At 45.5% G+C, this 22961-nt stretch overlaps 1 protein-coding gene across 1 annotated transcript in view; it reads right to left on the minus strand.

The window, feature by feature from the left end:
* Positions 1–21174, minus strand: part of FBXW8 (F-box and WD repeat domain containing 8) — a 113198-nt gene extending 92024 nt beyond the window's left edge. The window contains exons 1-2 of the mRNA XM_023647074.2: positions 20774–21174; positions 6433–6537 (exon numbers count right to left, since the gene is read on the minus strand). Coding sequence (XP_023502842.1) covers positions 6433–6537; positions 20774–21082 — 414 coding nt within the window. The 5' untranslated portion in view covers positions 21083–21174. The remainder of the gene's footprint in view (positions 1–6432; positions 6538–20773) is intronic.
* Between the last annotated feature and the right edge of the window lie 1787 nt (positions 21175–22961).

Consider the following 22961-nt stretch of genomic DNA (forward strand, 5'->3'; position numbering starts at 1 on the left):
CTCATCTCAGTTTCCTTTCTTGCCATTCGCTCTTGAACTCACTCACTTTTGCCCCCACCACAGCACCCATTCTGGTCAAGGTCACCAGTGACCTCCAAGTTGCTCCATCCAATGATCACTTCTCCTCCCTCCTCTTACTTGGCTAACAGCAGCACTTAAAACCTTTGATCACTTTCTCCTCCTTGAAAACTTTTACCGCTTGGTTCCCGGGGACCATGCACTCTGGGTCTTCCTCCTACCTCATGGGCCCGCCTTCTCAGTCTCCTCCACGTCTAATCATCATCGTGGTGTGCCAGGGCCCAATCCCTGAATCCCCTCCTCTAGCTACACTCACCTCCCTGATGATCTCGTCCAGCTTCCCAGCTTTAAATACGACTGATGTGCTGCTGACAGCTCCCAAATTTACATCTTCAGCCCTGAGCTCAGCCCAGAACTCACCTCCAGCCTCACACCCAACTGCTGATCTTCTCCCACACCGCTCCTCCTACCTTCTTCCCCTTGTTGCTAACGGCAGCCTCATCCTTCCAGGTGCTCAGGCCAAACATCTTAGAGTCCTTGCTGACTCTTCTTTCTCTCCCCACACCCAACCCATCAGCAATCCTGACTCCACCCACTTCTACTGGTACAGTCCTGGTCCACCACCTCCTCCTGTCTGGATTATTGCAGTAGCTAGTAGTCTAACTGGTCCCCCTGCAGCCTGTTCTCCAAACAGCAGCCAAAATGACCTCTTTTAAAATGTAAGTCGGACTTTGTTACCCTCTGCTCAAAACGCTCCAGCAGCTTCCCATCACAATCACAATAAAAGTTCAAGTTCTTTTGGGGGCCAGCCCAGTGGTGCAGCAGTTGAGTTCTCACGCTCGCTCCAGCAGCCCGGGGTTTGCCAGTTCAGATCTCGGGCTTAGACCTATGCACCGCTTATCAAGCCATGCTGTGGTAGGCGTCCCACATATAAAGTAGAGGAAGATGGGCATGGACGTTAGCTCAGGGCCAGTCTTCCTCAGCAAAAAGAGGAGGATTGGTGGCAGATGTTAGCTCAGAGCTAACTTTCCTCAACAAAAAGAATGAAAACAAATAAATAAATAAAGTTCAAGTTCTTTTAATGGATTAAACGCCTTTCACATTTTGAGTATTTCTTCTTTTAGCACTGTCTGCTCACTACACCCCCACCCGTATTAATTTCCTATTGATGCTCTAATAAATTACCACAAACGTAGTGTCTTAAAACAACACCAATTTATTCTCTGACAGTTCTGGAGGCCAGAAGTCTCAAGTCAAGGGTCGGCAGCAGGGCTGCATTCCTTCTGGAGGCTTCGGGGAAAATCTGTTTCCTTATCTTTTCCAGCTTCTGGGGCCACCCACATTCCTTGGTCTGTGGCACCTTCCTCCATCTTCAAAGCCAGCAACATAGCATCTACTCTCCTTTCTGACCTCCTGCCTCCCTTTTATAAAGAGCCTCATAATTACACTGAGCCCACCTGGATAAGCCAAGACAATTACCCCAGCTCAAGATGCTCAACTTCCTCATATCTGCAAAGGCCCTTTTACCACAAAGGTCACATATTCACAGGTTCTGAGGATTAGGATGTGAACATCTTTTGGGGGGCCATTATTCAGCTTACCCCAACATGGCCAGTGTGACCTTTTTGCTTTCCTCAAACACATAAGGTGTGCCCCGCCTCAGGACCTTTGCACTTGCTATATGCCTCTGCCAGAGACCCAGTTTCCTTCCTCCTTCCTTCAGGTCTTTGCCCAAGGGTCACCTTCTCTGTGAAGTAGCCACTGGCCACTTAAAAGTGCACCCCCAACATCACCTCTGCTGTCTTATTTTTATCCACAGCACTTATCACCATCTGAAACCCTCTAGTTAATTATGTGTTTATTGCACATAATGTAAGATCTGAGAGGCAGGGGATTTATGCTTTGTTCACTGCTGTACTCCCTGTCTAGAAAGGGACATAGCACATAGTAGGCCCTCTGTAAATAACTGAATGAGACAAAAGAATATGTCCAGTTTCTTAAAAATTCAACACTTCACAAAACTAGATTGCTTTTACTTTCAAAGGTCAGCTTCTGGCACGTGTTGCCCTCAAGAGGCTCCAACTTCTCAGTAAATACCCTCTTGCTCTCTGGTTTTTTTCTTTTAAACTTTTTAATTATGGAAAATTTCAAACACAAAAGTAAAGTGAACGGTATAAGGAACTCCCAAGTCCTCATCACTCGGCAGAAACGATTATCACCAGTTTGCCCTTCTCGTTTCATCTATCGCCTCATCTTTTCTTTAGTTCTGCTTTGCTTTTCCCTATCCCTGTGTAAAGGAGGCAGCCGCCACAACCTGATGAATTAAAAGGAAACCCCCGAGGGCGTTTGGGTCTCGGGAACGCACGTATCTCCCTGAGAGAAGTCTGGTGGCAAAGGAGAAAGAGAACCAAAGGAACCCGGCAGCGACCACAGGTCTTCAGAATCACATCTGCCGGGAAAATCAATTGGGCCATGCTGAGCTACGGATTCCCGACTTCTGAAGAGCTCATGAAGATCTTTAGCTATAAAACCCCAGATTCTAGTTTCTCCTATTTGGACATCTGGGAAGATCCTAAGATCACATTTTCCTTGAAACTTGAAATATGATAATCTAACCTTTTACTTCCAGAATTACATAGTTTGGTAACACCTTTCTCGCTCACCAATTTTATAAGAAATCTCAAGTTTTAACCTCTGCATCTTCCTTCTTTTCCTTTATTGCTTTCTTTATGCACATTTTTCTATCTTTTACTCAAAAAACATAACACTGTTGTCTATGCAGCTAAATTTCTAAAGCTACACATTAGGAAATACACATAACTAAAATATACAAAAATAAAACAAGACAAAATTAGAGAGATGAAGAACAGATTGGTGGCTGCCAGGGGTTAGGGACGGGGAGGGAGGTAGAGGTGGGTGCGGGTAGCACAGAGACCCTTGTGATGAATGTGCCGCATCTTGATTGTGTGGTCACACAAATCTACCCCTGTAATAAAACTGCACAGAACTAAACACACGCGCACAGAAAGGTGCGTGTAAACTAGAGACACCTGAATAAGCTCTGCGGCCCGCACAGTGCCAATGTCCCAGTCTGGTGTTGCTCTACAGTTACAAAGACATTTCCAACAGAGGAAACTGGGGAGGATACACAGGACCTCTCTGTACTATTTTTTACAACTGCCTCTGAATTTATAATTATTTTTAAAGTTTTAAAAGCAACTGTTGATAAATACTTAAAAACCTTTACTCCTCAGAATTATTCATGTTGTGATTCATATAACACAAGACTTACCCTCCCCTTAAAAACCAATTCTTTACTTTTGAAAATCAGCAATTTTGTAATTGTTATCCATTTAAAAATATTATCCTTTAAAGTGCCAGAAATCCTGTGCACCCACACACAAAAATGAACATAAAACTATAAAAAGCAAAATGATAAAGCCGTTCAATGAACTGCCCAACACATAACTTTGCTTACTGAAAGTCACCCTGTTTGAGACATTTCAGCATGAAACACTCCCACAACTAGCAAGAAGCTAGAGAGGTCACATCAAAAGTACACAAGGATCTGGGGCCAGACCGGTGGCGGAGTGGTTAAGTTCCTGTGCTCCGCTTCAGGGGTCCAAGGTTTGCAGGTTCGGATCCCACGTGCAGACCTATGCACCACTCTCAAGCTGTGCTGTGGCGGCATCTCATATATAAAACAGAGGAAGATGGGCAAAGACATTAGCTCAGGGACAATCTTCCTCAAGCAAAAAGAGGAAGATTGGCAGCAGATGTTAGCTCAGGGCCGATCTTCCTCACAAAAACAACCTCACACACACTGATGTAAGGATCACACACTAATGGAGCGGGACTTTGGCTCTGACAGCATAAACCCTCACAAAGCAGGCAAAGAGCAAGGATGCAGAAAGGAGACCAAGTCAGAGCAAAAGCAGTTCTCCAGTGTAGTCTGCAGCATAATTAAAGCACAAAAGTCCTCCCCAATCAGGGTTCTTTACTGTTAGTTACCAACTTGGCATAAAGATCTAAGCAAACAGGTTTTCTCCAAGGGCACACATGTAACTCATGGTGCCAATTCCACATAACTGGCCCAAGTTCACTAAAATCCCAAGGCGGCTGGATTAAAAGAGAAAAGAGACAGACAGACAGAGCAAGCCCTTCTAAAGCGAAATCATAAAGTAGCAGGACATTCCATTCAACAGCACTCTGTTCCTCTGTTTAAAAATAAAAACACCACAAGAAGCAAATGAAAATGCTCCTTATTTTTATTACCTCGTATTTTTATTTTAATGCTTGAAAAAAACAAAGCCAATTCTATCTACACACTCCTGGCCATCCATTGTCATCTTCATGCAAAAACTCTGAAAAAATCCTGGCTTCAGGATCAGAGCTACCTTAGGGGTTCTGTTTAAGAATATTTTCTATTCTTATACATGCACTCTAAAAATTAGGTTGAACAAAAAACAAACAAAAAAACACCCTAAATCCAACAGGCCAAAGAGGGAAGAATTCTAGTGGACAATTGGACTACTGTGTTGCAAATTAAAGTGTTCACACCTGCAGAATAATCTCACCAGCATAACCAATCTACCCTGAAATGCAGCCCCGCTGTACCAAAAGGGGATCTCTTCTTCCACTAGATCCTATCTTTCACTGATAAACTCTTTGGATGAGAAAACCAGCAGCAGATGTGAAAGCCACATGGCCCTCTACAAAGCAGGAGAGCAAAAAGCAACGTTAAAAGAAATGGTTCCTTAAACAGCAGCTCCCTATCAAGAAGGAAGATTTTATCAGCTAATGCTGACTTCGTGGAAAGCAGCTAGCTATTAGACCCTGCTCCAAGACTTCGGCTAACAGCATCAGGCTGAAATCCAGGAGTTCGACTCATTTAGCTACACCCTTGTTTTCAACTCTTGGGCACAGGGCCAATGTGTAAAGTTAGACCATAACCAATCCAATTTCCAAGGGAAAGAAGACAACGTACGTACTCTTTCTTGACGCAATCGAAAGGCTCTGAGCAGAGTTTACACTTCAACACATTTTTCTTTAGTGAATTTCAGCCTTTGAATGATTTCTTCCGTCATTTCCTAAAGATTTCCAGACTCTGCATCAAAAAATATTTGCCAACACCCCCAAATTAAGTAACATTGTGGCAATCAAGAATACTGGAAACATTTTAAATTCACATTTAAGTAGAAAAATAATTTTGATTAAGCAAAATGCTTCATAAGGAAACAGCGTAAAACCAGAAACCATAACCCGTCCTGTACTTTGTGTGATCCCGTTGAACCGCCACAGAGGTACGAGCTCTAGAGCCTACATCTGGCTGCAGTTTTCACCACTCAAACTACCTTAATCCTTTTGACTTCACATTCTCGAAGGTGCTTTCGACTTCTACACACAGTTCTCCTACCACTTCATTTTACCACCGTTCTCTCGAAGGCACAGGCACTTGTGTAAAATGCATTATTGAATCCAGGCATGGGAAACGGTCACCACTATACAAATTAATTCTTTGGCAGTTATAGACAATGGATACTCCAGTGTCTTCTGGGAACAGTTGTCCATGAAAAGCCAAATGGTCAGCAATCATATACACATTGAACTTACCAAAAATTACACACTCTTTGCCAAATAGAAGAGAACAGGGGACCAATTTGAATGGCATAAACCCTTGCCTCTCATAGAGTGGCCAAAGCCACACTGGCATCATCTGGTTAGAAATGCAGAGTATCGGGCCCACCCCAGGCCTCCTGAGTCTGAACTTGCATTTTATCGAGGTCTCCTGTGATTCATGTACACAGTCAAGTCTGGCCCAGATGCCATCTCCCACCATCCACTCTGTGGGCATAGCCCCCAAAGTCCGCCTGAGATGGGGGACACTGATCTGCAATTCCCTCGGTGGGAGCCACTCTCCTCCGCCTCACACCTCGCACCTCACTGAGAGGGAGTCGGGTGTTTAAAGGGTAATTTGGATTATAGGCCTAAAACATGACTTCACTGTTTTGTCCTCAGGCTGACCCTCAGCTCCCAACCTAATGACTGGCTTGATTTAACCAAGGGCTCACATCTTTGCATTAAAAAGGGTAAGGACATTAACAGCTCAGGATAGCTCAATAAAGGCCCAGCACAGCGTTGTCAGCCTTGAGCACACTGCCACAGGTCAGCCATAACTCAGACTGCAAGGAGAACAGAGCTCTGGAGCAGATGGTCACAAAAAGATAAACACCGCGTGGTGAGGGGGAACACAGTCCTTTAAGTTCAAGGTTGCATTCCCTCAAGTAAAGTTGCTACACAATTCATAAGTTCTTGAAAATCTGTAATCCTAAGTAAATTTCTGTTACCCAGGAGCTTCCTATACTTTAATTACACATGTAGGTAAGTCTTGAACGCCAGTTAATGACAGCTTACCTGTGCACACCTTCCTAGGTCTTTCCTGTCCAGATACTGAAATATATTGATTGCCAATTCGTAAGGCAGTTGGATATCGAAGAAGGGCACATCATCCATTTCATTCTGAGGAGAAAAAAGGAAATAAGCTTACGATTCTGAAATATGAAAATGCTCTTATTTACAGGCCTTTTAAATTACCAGAGATATCCTTAGGTGATGACAAGAGGGATGACGCTTTTTCCCAGGAGGAGCAAAGCATTCTCACTTTTTGCGGAGCACAGTCAGAACTCAGAACTTGACAGCCACTCTCAATTCTCCAACCCCACATCCTCTACCCTCCTCACATCCACTTATAAAATAAACAAGACCACTTCTCATAAGGCATGAAAAAGGAGAAGCAAGGGTGTCATGTGACAACCTGGGGTACGCCCACAGGATTCAGTGCAAAGGCTTGTGGGAAGTCTCTTGGCTTCTAAGGAAAGCTGAGCAGCAGGTAGCCAAGAAAGTAAGCCTTGAAATCAGGGAGGCCACTGGTCCCCCCAGGACAACTGCTCCTACCCCCCAACCTGGTGGGAAGTGAGTACCCACAGCCAGAGAAATGCTGACCGAGGTCACTAAAGTGTTTTCATCAGAAAAAGGAGAATAGGGCTGTGACCATGAGCAAAAAGTAAACAAATAAAATGCTGCTCGTGAGTGAGGTGAAGACATCTCCCCTTGGCCGCTGGAGTAGCACAGGTTTCCTAATGCACTCAGGGCTTACATCGGTTAACCTGAGCGAGCCAATGCAGACAAAGCAGCTCTTCTTCGGTGTCATTTATTAACGCAGAGAAATCAGAGCTTGCCTGCCTTTGGAGAAGCAATTAGGGATGAGGTAACAGGCTTTACTTGAGAGATAAGGCTGTCATGACGATCCGGGTAGCACAAAGAAATACGAGTGTGAAACAGAAAAAAAGCCAAGCGTGCATATGGACCCCTCTGCCTGTTCCCAAATCCACCTGCCAGGTTCACTTTGGTGTGTGCTTCTGCAAAGCTGGGGAAGGCGGCGCTCTTTGTCCCAACAGAACTTGCTTAAAAAATTCATTTATAAGCTTTGGCTGACATCAGTGACTTAGTGGTTGCAAGCAAATTATTAATTCACCACTCAAATACAACAGTCATATACTGCAAGGCTGCAGTCTCAAAATCGAAAATAGCATCAGAATTTTTAAGGGAGTGTGAGCACTGACTGAAACCCTACCAAGATTCAGGGTAAAGATTTTTCTGGAATCATGTTTCCATTCATCTAGGAGTCTCAGGGCTAAAAGATAATCCAGGGCATAAGAAGGAAATGTATTCAACTGCAAAAAGAGTGCAAGGCTAAAGTAAGAGGGCCAAAAAGGATCTCTAGAGGAACAAAAGAGTAAGAGTTGACAGCTCTCCGCGGGCAAAGAGGGAACAGAATGTTAAATCAAAAGCGAAATGTTGGCTATACAGAAAAAAACAGGAAAAAATCTGCAAGTGTAATTGGAAAACAAATGGGTCCTCGCCTAAAAAAACAATGGAAAGTCACTAGGCTAATCCCAGGTTAGGCCCCCTCCTAGAACTAACTGGCTTCACTCATCAAGAAAAAGAGGCATCGGTTTCTCTCTCGGCCCAGATACAACTCGAGACTTCTCAACACAAGCCAGTAGGGAGTCGCCCGCCGTGGAGGAAAGCCACACACAACACAGACTATCCTTTGCAACCCCGGACTTCTGTTTTCTCTTTTGGATTATTTGACTGGTGAGGTGGAGAAGCTACTTTACCTACAAGGTAAAGGAACAAGAGAGAAATGCTCCTTATCCTCACGTGAGCAGAATAAAGGCAGAGCAAAGCCTGCACGCACACATGGTGGACTCTCACTGAGCTTCACCGTTAGAGGCGGGCCAGGCACTGCTGTCTTCAATCGGTCCCTTCAGGACTCTCTACACCCTGGTGCCTGGACTTGACACTAGAGTGATGAGGCAAGAGAAATCAGCTTTGCTTTTAGTTATTCTGGTGTGGAAAAGTCACACTCCCAGCGGCAGGAGCCTTCGCCCCTTTGCCTACTCAGCTGGCCAATCCTCCACCCTCATCCTCAAGAACAGTGCCTCTACCTCAGCATCTCCCGACCTGCCACCAGCCTCCTTGATCCCAACGCCATGGTCTCTGGGATGCAGCACAGCATCCAGGTTCAGAGCAAAGCTTAAACTGAAGCCCCTGGTTCTGCCACTTGACTAGCCACGAGACCAGGCTACATGCACCTGAGCCCCGGCTTCCTCATCTGTAAAACAGATACAACTAGCCTATAAATAGGTAGGTTATTAAAAATAACATGAAATAATACACGGAAAGGGGGAGGTATGCAAGAATCAATTGTTAATACTGCTATTTTCTTTCCTTGAGTGGCACTCCAGCTCCTTTTTCCTTCAATAAATACTTGGTGACGAGGTCCACATTCCATGTTACTCCTATACCAGCTTGTTGTTTACACAGAAGGTCATCTCCCCGTTTCATACCACACACAGATGATACTCGATGACAGCGAAAAAGGATGGTCCAGCAAAGGCTAAGCATTCAGGAGTCTGAACACTGACAGTTTCCACACAACAGGTCTTTTCCCAGAGGACTTGTAAAACAGAATCGTCAATTTTAAGTTATACCACAGTAATAACTAAAGAAGGATTTGCTCTAATGCACAGTGGATGAAAAGGAGCAGCCACCAGGGTGCAAATGACCTGTCAAGGGTGTAGCGGCCCCCATACCAACAACAATCAGGTCTCACTATTGATCCATCAGTTGTGATGGTTCTTAGTCATTTATAAGTTCTGGAGGGCAACAACTGTTTCAAAGCACTGAATTATAACTATGTAAACACCAACATTACAAAGCCAAACATTTTTCAAAATCACTGTTCTCTCAGAATTACATCTAGGGGCCAGCCCGGTGGTACAGCAGTTAAGTTTACACATTCTGCTTCAGCGGCTCAGGGTTCGCCATTCAGATCCCAGATGCGGACCTACACACTGCCTGTCAAGCCACGCTGTAGCCGGCGTCCCACATATAAAGTAGAGGAAGGGGGCACGGATGTTAGCTCAGGGCCAATCTTCCTCAGTACAAAGAGGAGGATTGGCGGCAGATGTTAGCTCAGGGCTAATCTTCCTCAAAAAACAAACAAAAAAAAAACAATTACATCTAAACTCCAAAATGATGATCAATCCCAAACAGATCAAGTCCTAGACTTCCACGTGAACAATCCTCTCTGTTGCACAACCAACATACTAAAGGAAGGCCCACATCTTAAGGAATATATAGACCCCACAGGTGAGGAGACCAAATGCTGAAGTTTCGTGTGCACACTTGGAATCTTTTTGGCAAGACATTCAGTCACTGGCTCCTGCAGTGGATGCTGCAGTGGGTCACTCAGATTCGCCCTCCGGGTCCACCACACTCATTCCTCCAGATGCCCAGAATGCTGCCTGGCGTTGGCTCACAGCTGAGTCCCTTCCTAGGCACTGCCCTTGACCAAACGAGCTGCCTCATCCAAGGTTACATCCCCTCCTGGAGGACGGTGTCCATTCAACAACTAGTCAACAGCTGAGTGTAAGGGCCTGGCTTCCTTGCCTCAATTCGGGACCTCTCGGAAAGGCTAACCCGCTAAACCACCTGCATGCAAATCTCCATCTCAGAGTCCGCTTCACGGAAAATTCAATTTTTCCAAAGCAACAGACACGATCCATGATAGCCCCATTTTCAACACATTCCCAAGGGTTCTTATATACAACCCCAGAGGCATCAGTCTAGGTAACCTACTCCCGTTCTTCTACTCAAGGAGGCAAAATGGAGTGCAGGAAGTTAGAGTGATGTTATTATACCCAAGACAGACAGACAAACACTGGAGCAGCTTCAACATTAAGTAAATCATTCATAAACTTCACTTTGTTATTATTAGTAAGCCATCACTTGTGACATATCACCTTATAAAAGATTGAAGAGTTATGAGCACGTTTGACCCTGTGGGTAAAAACGCAATTCTTTCCTAGGTGTGCATGATTCAACAAGGATAACATGGAGCCACACCTTAGATAGAAGCTATATACCCTAATAGCACCAGAATGTCTTAAACACTCTCACTTAATACTTCCCACAGTTCATAAATATAAGTAAAAAATACTGCTAGCCACTAGTGTGCAGAAAAATACCTTGTAACGTAAAAGGTATGATCAGACTTCCACCTAGGCTCTTTTGAAGCACAGAGCCATCCAAAAAGTTACAGGCCCCATTAACCAACTCTCTATCTGTACTGACTTAAACACATGGACGTGGACAAGTCAGCATTTCAGAAACAAAGGGATTCTGAAGGAAGGAAGAAAGAGATTAAAGACACTGGAAATATTAATACAGGGAAATGCGGTCACACTATAAAAATGTCAATACGACTACAATGTTTAGAGAGAATAATTTTGCATCAATTTAATAGCCAAGGCAATGTGAGAATGGCCAAATTTATGCTACAGAAGACCATACAGAAGACCAATAAATTCAAAATATTAACATTCCTTTAAATTGATGGAAAAACATCTTTTTGATAACATACAACCTGGCTTTTAATTCTTCAATGGCTCAGATATTGATTCTCTACCCCTGTTGATGACTCTCGTCCTGTGTTACACATCAAAATCATCTGTGTAGTTTTTTTTTTTTAACCCAAACATCCAGGGTCTCACTCAGACCTGTCACCCCAAATTTCTGGGGGGCAGGGCTCAAGCGCCTCTCCCTCAGGGATCCTCACGCACACTAAAAGTTGAGAGCCACAACCGTAAATTACACAGATACAAAAATCAATCCTTTCTCAATCAAGCCAAAAAAAACCCAACCACAAAGGAGTCATGTTACTTTGTTAATTCAAAGTCAGTGAATACTAGATTTTCCCAAAGTCTACTGGACTTCCTCCAAAAATGCTAAGAGAAATTGCAAACAGATCCACCCCAGGGAGGCTGATTGGTACTCCTATGTGCTAATGTAAGACTAATTCTGTAAATGGACTGGTTTTGTGCCTAACTGTTAGAAATTTAATCTTTCTTCTCTTGTTTAGTAGAAGAAGGGGTAATTACTAAGAGCCAAAGCAGCGAAAAGTGAAGAATCTGACTTGAGGTTTGTTCCCAACGTATATCTCCAGGGCAAACCAAACAGTGAAGATCTCTCTAGGTGGTGTTTTAAGAAACTGAGACAAGCCCCCGAGTTCAAACAATAAATATGTAATAACATTTCTGCTAAACCTGTGACTGAAAGGAGACTGTTTTCTAAAGGCCTTTATCTCAACTTTCCACGTACTGCAGCAGAGTAGGGTAGACCCACACAATCTCAATCAGGAGGGACGGAGGAGTTCCCGTTTCACCTGCGTTTTCTTTAGGAAAAAAACTGGTTGACTGGGGAAAAAAACCAGAAACACTGACAAGATATATAGGCATCCATTTATAATCCCAAATTTGTCTCAAAATACATGTTCTTATTTACACAAAGAAAAAACAGAAGTACACTAAAATGTTAACAGTAGCCTCTGAGGAATAACATTACGAGAGATTTTTGTTTTCTTCATTCTCTTCTTCTGAATTTCCTAAATATTTTACAATGAGCATATGACATTTTCACAAAGAAAAGCATACATTTTTAAAATAAGGTATTTTATGCTCAAAACACTATCTGACTTCAGGGCCATGCCAGGTGCTGGAGGCAGGAGAGGTGCTGGTAACAAGTGTATGAGAGATCAAATCTTTTATAGAGATAAGTCATCAACACGTAAAACGGAATGAAAAGCGGAGACTACAAAAGGCAGTCTGGATAGTCCCTTAAGGCATTCCAAAGTTCATTAGTAAGTGAGCTATTAGAACTGGAAAGCCACGTCTCCAAAGCAACCACGCTAGAAGAGTGGTTAAGCTCCCAAGCAGTCCACACAAAGCCAATGTCTCTCCTACCATTGGACCTAATCCCCAAGCCTGGCTATGAGGAAGAGCAAAAGGTATTCAATAAATTTTTGCGGATTGCATGTGTGGATGATATAACCCAACCAGAACACTACAATATCTAACCAGCACGGTGTCTTGTACACAGCAGATGCACAATAAATGTCCATGGGATTTATCTTTTTTTATGCGCTTTCCAACTTCAAGAACCATTCTTACTCAGGACCCTGGGCACTCTAGCAAGGCATGGAGACAGAAAAAGCCAAGCTAAGGACTGTGGGAGCGAGCACTGGGGCAATCCCAGGAGGGTGGTGACGCAGCGAAGGGAGTCAGTATGAGGAAGACACTGGACCTCTGCTTCCAAAGCTGCCTTTTCATCTAAACAGGGACCAGAACTTTAGGACCCAGAAAGAAGTCAGGGGGAGGGGAGCTCCCTTGTCAGAAGCTTGCGCCCCAGAGGGGTCTGTGTGGCTATGGACTCCTTTGTGGAAAGAGTATATAAAGGGTTTCACATCAAGGGCCTCAACCGCTCCAAGCACATTCCTACAATCAGGATCAACTATATAATTTGTGGAGTCCAGTGTAAAACAAAAACGTGGGGCCCCTTGTTCAAAAATGATTAAGAATTTCAAGACAGCAACAACAGAGCACGAAACCAAGCACACGGCCCTTCTGAGCCTGGGGCCCTGTGTGACCACACAGGTCACACAGGCCCATGAGGCCAGCTGGCCCTGGCCACCACAGAACCTCCACACCCACTGCTGTCTGCCTAGAATCCCCTCCCCAGATCTCGGCTTGCTTGCTCCCTCACCTCCTTCCATGAAGTGTGACCCTCCCAGGAAGGCCTTCTTGAACAGCACTATTTAAGACGACAGCCCTTCCCCCAGCATGCACACACTCTATCCCTCCCACCTGCTTAATTTTTCTCCAGAGCATTTACGACCTGACAACTATTTGGTCACTGTTTATCTCCCTCTTGCCCAGAATCTAAGTCTAAGAGAACTCTGGGCTGGAGGGATCAGGGAAGAGTTAACACAGGAGACAGAATTCACGTTGAGCCCTAAAAGGAAGGCAAAGAGGAAGGGAAGGTTTTCCAGGTAAGCCAATTCATGAGCTCACATCTGACTTGTCCGTCTTCTCATTTCATGTCAGCAAGTTTTCTTACGTTTTTCTAACTTAAAAACAGAAGTTAAGCCATCAAATTGATCCTGTTGACAACAAAGATGTAGGCTCTGACAAATTAAATACTGACACAGGGAGCAACAGATATTGGCCAGCAGTATTAAGACTTTTATCAGGCCTGAAAACCCAAATCTTAATGTGAAGAATGCTTTGAATATTCACAAGGGTTCTTCATAAGGCTGTTGTTGGAAGGAGCAATTGTGCCCATGTTATTCCAACTCAACAAACAGAGACTCGGTACTGCACTGAGTCCTGCACGAGCGGGCACAGGAGTAAGCCAACATTCTGCCCTCCAGGGATGCCCGATCCAAGAGGTGGGGAGGCAAGGGGCTTTTCAGCAGTAAGTCTCAGCAAAGAGCAAGTGAGATAGTAGAATGAATCTTCTGTGATACTAATGATCATACTAGCACTACTTTAAATTCACTGGCTGCTTACTGTACACCAGGCTCGGTGCTAAGAATGTTCCATGCCTTATTTCATTGCCCCCTCACAAGATAGGTACCAGCATCATGCTCATCAACAAGGAAGGCAGACTAAGTTAACTTGCCCAAGGACAAACAGCTAGTCAGCAGCAGAGCCTGAATCTGAACTCCAGTCTGCCTGACTCCAGAGCCTGGACTCATTCCAGGGCTATTCTGGTCCCATTAATGTCATTCTTTTAATTAAAAGAAGCAAGACTGTAGGCTTCTGAGGTCAGGAAGTATCTATTCTGTTTACTGCTGATTCCCTAGCACTCAGCTGATCAATAAATACATGTTGGAGGGATACAAAACACACACATTCCCATCGTCAGTGCTGCTTCAAACACTCACCACCTAAAGTGGACATCTGCCATTCCTCTTGTTTCTTGCCCAACATCCACTGCCAGTTCTTTTCTTTTTTTCTTTTTCTTTCTTTTTTTTTTTTTTTTGAGAAAGATCAGCCCTGAGCTAACATCTGCTGCCAATCCTCCTCTTTTTCTGAGGAAGAGTGGCCCTGAGCTAACATCCATGCCCCATCTTCCTCTACTTTATATGTGGGACGCCTACCACAGCATGGCGTGCCAAGCAGTGCCATGTCCGTACCCGGGATCCGAACTGGTGAACCCCGAAGCAGAACGTGCACACTTAACCTCTGCGCCACTGGGCCAGCCTCACCTCTTATTTTCTTTTAGGAAACCACCCCACGCCCACCCTGTCAACATGGTTTAGTGGGGCTGACCCCACGATACAAGCCTGGCCAGTTTGAGTCAGGGCTTGGCTCAAGGATGGACACATGACCCAGAGTGGACCAATGGGAATTTACGTTCATGACTTTTGCTATAGAAAACAGATGCTTTCTTTCCCCTGGGTTGCTAAGCTAATCGAATGGAAGACTGGAGTTGCTGGTAGCCATTTTACCCCAGAGAGAGTGAGCCTGCCTGTGAATAAAGCCAGCAAAAGGAAAGCAGGACCAAGAGATAGAGAGATTTCTTGTTACATCATCTAAGCCCCCGGAACAAACACTACCTCCTGGAATGCTGTTATATGAATCAAGAGATTCCAGTTTGGGGTTTTAGGCCAATTTGAGTTGGGTGCTTGCAACCCAAAGTCCTGATACATCACCTACATAAAAATGGGACCAAGCAACTGGACATCACAACCACCACAGTGAAGAAAGAAAGAAACGAGCATACTTGTGCTTATACCTAAGTGTCTCCACTACCTCTGAGAGGCCTGAGTTTATGGAGAGAGGGACATGGAAGACAGAAGAAAGAAAGAGAAAATGCCTCTGCCTATGAAATTCTGACCAGGGATGTATCATTTCTTTCACTAGCTTAACCGTATACCCGGAAGACAGTAGGCATTCCCAACTTACCACCTAAAAACAAATGGCTTCTAAGTGCCATTATAAAAGCTTCATAAGAAGACGAGGCTCAAGAGGAGTCATTTCTAAGCTTCCATTTCAGCTGTGCGTGTCCATCAAAGGCCTGGCCTGTAGTACCCAGCCACACGACACTCCGATGCAGTGCTGCGCACCTACCCATCAAAAGGCACCTAACTCTTGACTGCTGACTTACGAGTTGTTCTCACTCTAGTGATGACACTGAAGACTCTGAAGTGAGAGACACCACCCCAAAACCACAACAGGATGCACTGGTCTACCAGAGCACACCAAAGGTCGGAAAAAAAGGGTGGGGATGTTGGGAGGTCGTACCACATTTTTATTTTCCCTTTCATATCAACTGGATCAGCCTGTCAATTTCTGGGGCGTCCCAAAGGGAACTAAATCTTCTTTTTCAGGAGTTATCCAAGGATCAAGCAAGGAGTCTTGGATCCTCTTGGACATAAGACAAAGATCACAAACTCACGACCCAAGGCAGATCCACCCCCAGGCAGTTTTTCTTTAACCTGCAGTGTTAGTTAAAATGTAACTTTTTTGTATCAGTTACCAACAATTAAAAATGGGAAGAGTTTGTGTAGTAGTTTACTGTATAAAAGGCCCCAATTTCGTTCATGCCTTCCCATATCCAGGCATTCAGCTAACTCCACACCGAATCTGGGCTTGGCCACATGGCTTGCTTTGGCCAATGTGACAATAACCAACATGACCCAGACAGAGACTTCAAAAGTATTGGGGCTTGCCCTCTTGCTCCTCTCATAACTCTGGGAAGGCTCAGCCAGGGCTAACCCGCTGGATGATGAGAGACACATAAGCCAGATGCACACAAACACAACGAGCCAGTCCCCAGGAACAGAGCTTCTGACCAGCAGCTAACCTCAGACACGAGTAAGCCCACATATGCGCAGTCCAAGCCGCCACTCTGCAAAACGGTGAGCTAAATAAAGTGTTGGGAGTTTTTTTGAGGAAGATTGGCTCTGAGCTAACATCTGCCACCAATCCTCCTCTTTTTGCTGAGGAAGACTGACCCTGAGCTGACATCCACGCCCATCTTCCTCTACTTTCTATGTGGGACGCCTGCCGCAGCATGGCTCGACAAGTGGTGCTTAGGCCCGAGCCCAGGATCCAAATCGGTGAACTCCAGGCTGCCAAAGCAGAGTGTGCAAACTTAACCACTATGCCACCAGGCTGGCCCCAATAGAGTTGTTTTAAGCCAAAGTTTTGGGTGTTTTTTATGCAGCAAGAACTGACAGAGTCCATATGAAAATACATAGTCCCAGTTTAAAAACAAAAATCTAAAGTCTCTGCAACACTAGGACAACATTCCAACAAGAACCAGTTGACTTAGATGGTAGCTCCCACTTTTAGTCCAGCACAGCATGAATTTCCCAGTTTGTCACTATCATCTCACCCATGCTGGGGTCAAGTTCAGTTGCCAAATGTCATCTTAGTTGGGTGTTATTATATTTATGGCAAAGAAGAAAGTGAAATTCTGTATTCCACATACTCTAGTTACTATCATAAATGAGAAAACCAGTACAACCACTTTGGAAAACTATTTGTCAAGACCTGTAAGGCTGAACATACGCATACCTTATAACCCAGCAATTCCACAACTAGGTGTACACCCAAGAAAAATGAGTATACCTGTTCCAAAACAGATACAAAATGTTCACAGCAGCACTGTTCCTGATAGTCCCAAACCGGCTATTAACAAACTAGTTATCAATAATACCCATCAACAGTAGAATAAATAAAATGTGGCCTATTCATAGGGATCAATCTCATGCATAATGCTATGCACAAGAACCCAGACACAAAAGAGTACATACTGTATGATTCTACTGACACAGTTCAAAAACAGACAAAACTAGGGGCCGTCCTGGTGGCGCAGTGGTTAAGTGCGCATGTTCTGCTTCAGTGGCCAGGGTTTGCTGGTTCGGACCTGGGTGCAGATATGGCACCGCTTGGCACGCCATGCTGTGGTAGGTATCCCACATATAAAATAGAGGAAGATGGGCATGGATGTTAGCTCAGGGCCAGTCTTCCTCCGCAAAAAAAAAAAAGAGGAGGTTTGGCAGTAGTTAGCTCAGGGCTAATCTTCCTCAAAAACAAAAAACAAAAAAAAAAAACAGACAAAACTAAAATAGTTGTCAGAAGTCAGGTGAGTGGTTACCCCTGGGTGAAAGAGAACGCATGGGGATTCTGACAAGCCGGTAATGCTCTTCTGTAATCTGGGTGCTGTGTACACGGACATGTACACTCTTGAAAATTCTTTGAACTGTATATTTATGATTTGTACACCTCAATACAGAGTTTGATTTTAAAGAGTGGAAAAACAAGACCAAGAGGATGGCCATATTTCAAGAAAAATGGTTAAGTATTTTTCTTTAGGGTTATCATCAAGACAATCTCTGTCATGTCTAATATTTAATGTGACAGGAAGAATGATAGCCATTATGAAAGAAATTATTACAGAAGTATGGTTGGAATTTGCAAAAGCTGCATAACAAAACACCTGATGAACTGGGAAAAAAAGGACTGAGTGAGCAACACCTAGCCTACTTCACTCATTTACACGACCCGCCTGTGGCCTTTGGGGCTTACAACCACTGACAGGAATCCAAGCCGTTTCTACAAAAGTTACCATCGTTTCTCTTAAGATGACTTAAGATACTTATCTTAAACTTAAGATACTGGGTGGGTTTACTGCCCCTTACACATCAATTACTTTCCTAATTCTCATCTGCCAAAGGGAGCTAATCATGGCCACCGGAGAGGGCTGTTGGGAGAACTGACGAAGACAACAGCTCTAAACCTTTAAGACAGTACCAAGGAGAAAGCAAGCATGCACTGAATTACTACTCTACTTACAGCAGTGTTACTGATGACTGCAAAGTGCAAAAGAGAATTAGAGGAGCCCCAAAGGTGGGACGCCGCTCACAGCAGCGCAGAGCCGGGCAGGAGCTGATGTGGTCATTCTGACGGGGGCAGAGAGATCACGGGCACACATCTAGGGCCGGCTTTTTCTAATGACGTAGGAAGCTTAGATTCCAAGGACACATGAAGCATATGAACCTCTGGATCCTGCAGTAGGCAGGCCCCTCCCATTTTTACAATACTTCATTTAGGGATCCACTATTTTTGGTATCAGTGGCTACCCCTCACGAGTGTTAGCGCTGGAAAGCCTTGAGAACCAGGAACTCAAACCAAAGGAAGCTCTACGGCAGAGCAACCTCTCAAACTTGCCTGATCACCCCACTCACCAGGTTTCTGGGCCTCTCCTCTGGAGAGATTCAGCAGGCCTGGGGAAGGGGCCAGAACCAGTATTTTAACAAGCCCTAAGGAGATTCTTACATCAGGTCAAGTGTGCAAAACTCCTATCTGGTGAAATTTCGAGTCCCATAGACCTGGATCCAAACCCAATCCCCAGAATTTATCAGTTGGGTATCCCTGGGCCAATTACACAAAACCTCTGAGCTTCTCCACTTGTAAAAGGAAACTAACAATACCTCCCAGGATTGTTGTGAAGCCTGGGGACATTGCTACACTCAGTGGGGAGGATTTCTGCTGTGAGGCCCCAAATGTGCCTTTGTCCTAATAATCCACTTTCCTGTTTGTCTCTACCCCATAAGCTGCTCTTGCCTTAGCCTATAAATCTACTTCCATGGGAGTAATTTCTGCATGGATCTGAAGCGGCCTGAGCAACTTATCAGGTGCTAAGCCACCTTGCCAAGGCACTGAAAGATTTTTACATGTGTCAGACTTCTTCAGTGATGACCCACTTTTTACAGAAGTAGGCGTGATGCCAGCATGAATTTTCATATGTATAAGAATTGCCACATTAAATGAGAATGTTTATGGGGCCGGCCCCATGGCCAAGTGGTTAAGTTCGCGTGCTTTGTTTCGGCAGCCCCGGGTTTCATGGTTCAGATCCTGGGCGCTGACAAGGCACCACTCATCGGGCCATACTGAGGCGGCGTCCCATAACGCAGAGCCAGAAGGACCTACAACTAGAATATACAACTATGTACTGGGGGGCTTTGGGGAGGATAAGAAGAAGAAGGAAAAAAAAGATTGGCAAGAGATGTTAGCTCAGGTGCCAATCCTTAAAAAAAAAAAGAGAGAGACAATGTTTATGATACACACACAAAAAAGTTATCTCTAACCTTAAAGATAAGGCAGAGCACAGGACCAGACACTTGGTGAAAACTCATATAGCTATTGTTATTTGAATATAACTACATATTACTTTAAATATTAAGCCATCACCTATTGAAACAACTTTTGATACAGAATACAGATTATAAAATTACTCCCAATCGGGAAGCTGTAGTAGCCTCCTATGAGCCTAATTTAAATCAAACCCCTAAAACCCGCTGTCTTGGGCTGGCCAGTGGCTAGTGGTTAAGTTCGCACCTTCTGCTTCGGTGGCCCCATGGTTCGCTGGTTCAAATCCCAGGTGCAGACATGGCACCGCTTGTCAAGCCATGCTGTGGTAGGCATCCCACACGTAAAGTGGAGGAAGATGGGCATGGATGTTAGCTCAGGGCCACTCTTCCTCAGCAAAAAGAGGAGGATTGGCAGCAGATGTTAGCTCAGGGCTAATCTTCCTCAAAAAAAAAAAAAAAAAAACCTGCTGTCTTGTCCTAACTCTTTAACCATGGACATGTTTTGGGGGATCTTGATTGTCCTAACTTTGTCACGGGAGCTTTTTTTTTTTTGACAGAGGGTCCCTGTCTTCCTCCAGATTCTGGAAGGGACCCATGCCCAAGAAAACGCTAAGACCCTCCATGCTAATGACAGCACCCAAAAGATTCCCTTTTTTTCTGCTTTGTTTTTGAAGCAACACATGGGACAGTTAGAAAAACCTGAATAGTCCCAACAGTATATAGAGAAAAGTTAAAATTCCTTCTTACCCATGCTCTGGGTTCTCCACCCCAAAGGCAACCTCGTTAAAAGTTCAGGGATCTTCCTGGAGCAGGATTTCTCCGTCTCATACTTACTGACATTTCGGGCCAGATAATTTTTGGTGGGTGCTGTCCTGTGCGTTGTAGGACGTTCATAAGCATGCCTGGCCTCTACCTACTAGATACTAGCAGAAACCACCCCCGCTCCCAGCTGTGGCATCCAAAACTGTCTGCAGACAGTGCCAAATCGGGGACAAACCCGCCCCCAGTTGGGAACCACGGCTTCCAGAGATGCACAAACTCTATGCACGCACAAACGTAGGTGTGGGTACCTCTACTCACTGCTCCCCTACACTGGTGGCACAGAGTCACTTTCCAACTCACTCGCGGGTCTGGACCGGGCGCGGGGGCCGGCCCGGGCCTCGGCAGGAGGCGACGGCCACTCACCAGGTCGCGGATGAGCTGGTCCACCAGCTGCTCGCCGCCCCCGGCGCCCTCGCGGGCCGGAGGGGAGCGGGAACGGCTCGCCGCGTCCTGCCTAGCGGCCCGCGCCGCCGGGGGCCGCCCCGCGCCCTCCAGGAGGCCCTGGGCCAGCGCCAGGTACCCCGAGGCCTGCTCGCCGCGCCCGGGGACCACCTCCGGCCGCCGCGGCCGCCGCTCGGCAGCCTCGGGCCGCCGCCGCTTCCTCTGCGCCTGGGCCTGCGCCAGCTCCTCCTGCCAGCGCCGGCGGAACTCGTCCAGGCTGTGGTCGTCCATGGCCGCCGCCCCTCCTCGGCCGCCGTGCGCGTCAGCCTGGGGTCCGCGCCGCCACGGCAGGGTCCCTCCGCGGGAAGTGTCCGCCGCGACCGGAAGCCGCCGCCGCCGCGGCCCAAGGGTTCCGGCTGGGCGGCCCCGCCCCCGGCGCGCCCCTCGCGCGGTCCCGGGCGCAGCAGGCCCGGGTCTGTGCCCCCAGCGCGTGCTCCGCTTCTGCTCTTGCATGTTTGTGGCTTTTGCCAAGCGCAGACTTGGCGCCAAGCACTGTTCCTTCGCTCAGCAAGCATGCATTGAGCAACTGCTGTATGCCCGGCGCTGAGAATTCAGCATTTAAATCTGCCCCCGCCCGCCCCCCAAATCTCTCCCTTCTTGGGGTTTGCATTCAACCGGTGGGGGAGATGTTCAACAAAGGAATATGAACGCTTGAATCAGAGGTAGGTGTTAGGAAGAAAACAGAACATATTAACTTCAGAAGGATGTTCAGGGAACGCATCTTTGAGACGTCATTTGAACTAAGAGCTGAATGAGATGGACCAGCGATGGGAAGATCAGATCTCAGAGGAGATATTGCCAGAAGCAAGTATAAGTGCAGGAGCTGTGAGGTGGGAAAGAAAGTGGCTTTCAATCACATTTCGTCTTCAAAATGCTTTGTACCTGCCGTTCCCTCCGCAGGGAATTTTTCTCCCCACCTGGCCCTGGTTAACTCACACATCTTTCATATCTCAGCTCGTGCCTCACTTAATCTCCCAAACCCCGTGCCCCAAAAGATCGAGTCTCCCTGTTACTCATTTTTACAGCATCCTATACTTCTCATCGTAGCCCAGAACACAGTTTGTAATTTTATATTTCTGCCATTATTTATTCATATCTCCCTTCCCTGCTGGACTGTCAATTCTTAGCTTGAAGGCTAGCAATTGGTAGGTGCTCAATAAATATTTGCTGAATAGATAACTATTGTCCCCACTTTACAGATGAAGAAACTGAGCCCAAAATTACACAGCTGGTAATTTGCAAACCCGGGATTCTAATTCTTTATTTTTTTTAAACACTCTGCACTTGACCTGTTAATTATTAGAATCATACAGCCCACATGCCTAAGCCAGCTAGGAACCATTTGACAGCCTCTAGTTACCACGATCTTTTTCAGCTCAGTGATATTACCGGCATGGTTATCAGCCCAGGCTCCGAAGTCAGAGAGACGGATCTAGGTGAGAATAGCAGCACCCTCCTTTACTCACATCCCCTTTCTTCCAGCAATTCCACCTCTAGGAACTTATCCAAGAGAGGAACATGGAGGAGATCAAAGAATACCCTCAAGGATCTTCACGGAAGCATTGTTTCTAGTCCTGAAGATCAGAAGGAATCTAAACAGTTAACAACAGGGCACTGGTTAAATAAGTTATGCCCCATTAGAATGGAAGAAAAATCCTAACTAGAAGTCCACTCCTTGAGGGTGGAGACTGGATCTATTTGTTTATTGCTGTGCCTTCAGTGCTCAAAACAGTGCCTGGGACATGGTAGCTGCTCTATAAATAATGAATGAATAAATGAAATGCTGTGCAGCTATTAAATATTTCATTGGAGGAAATTTAGTCACATGAAGATTGTCACAATATGGTAAGTGAAAATAGTCAGGATACATAACCATAGATACAGTATGATCCCGGTAGTGTCTTTTAAAAAGTGTGTATGCATTTTCAAAAGAAAATACACCCAAATCTTAACAGACGAGATCTCTAGAGAGGGCAGGATTATGGGTGATTTTAGTGTTTTTTCTTCTTTATCTGTATATTCTAATTTTCTACAGCCTGGGGTTTGCGGGTTCGGATCCCAGGTGGACACAGCACCGTTTGTCAAGCCATGCTGTGGCGGCATCCCACAC

The sequence above is a fragment of the Equus caballus genome, chromosome 8 (assembly GCF_041296265.1).
Source record: "Equus caballus isolate H_3958 breed thoroughbred chromosome 8, TB-T2T, whole genome shotgun sequence".
NCBI lineage: Eukaryota > Metazoa > Chordata > Mammalia > Perissodactyla > Equidae > Equus > Equus caballus.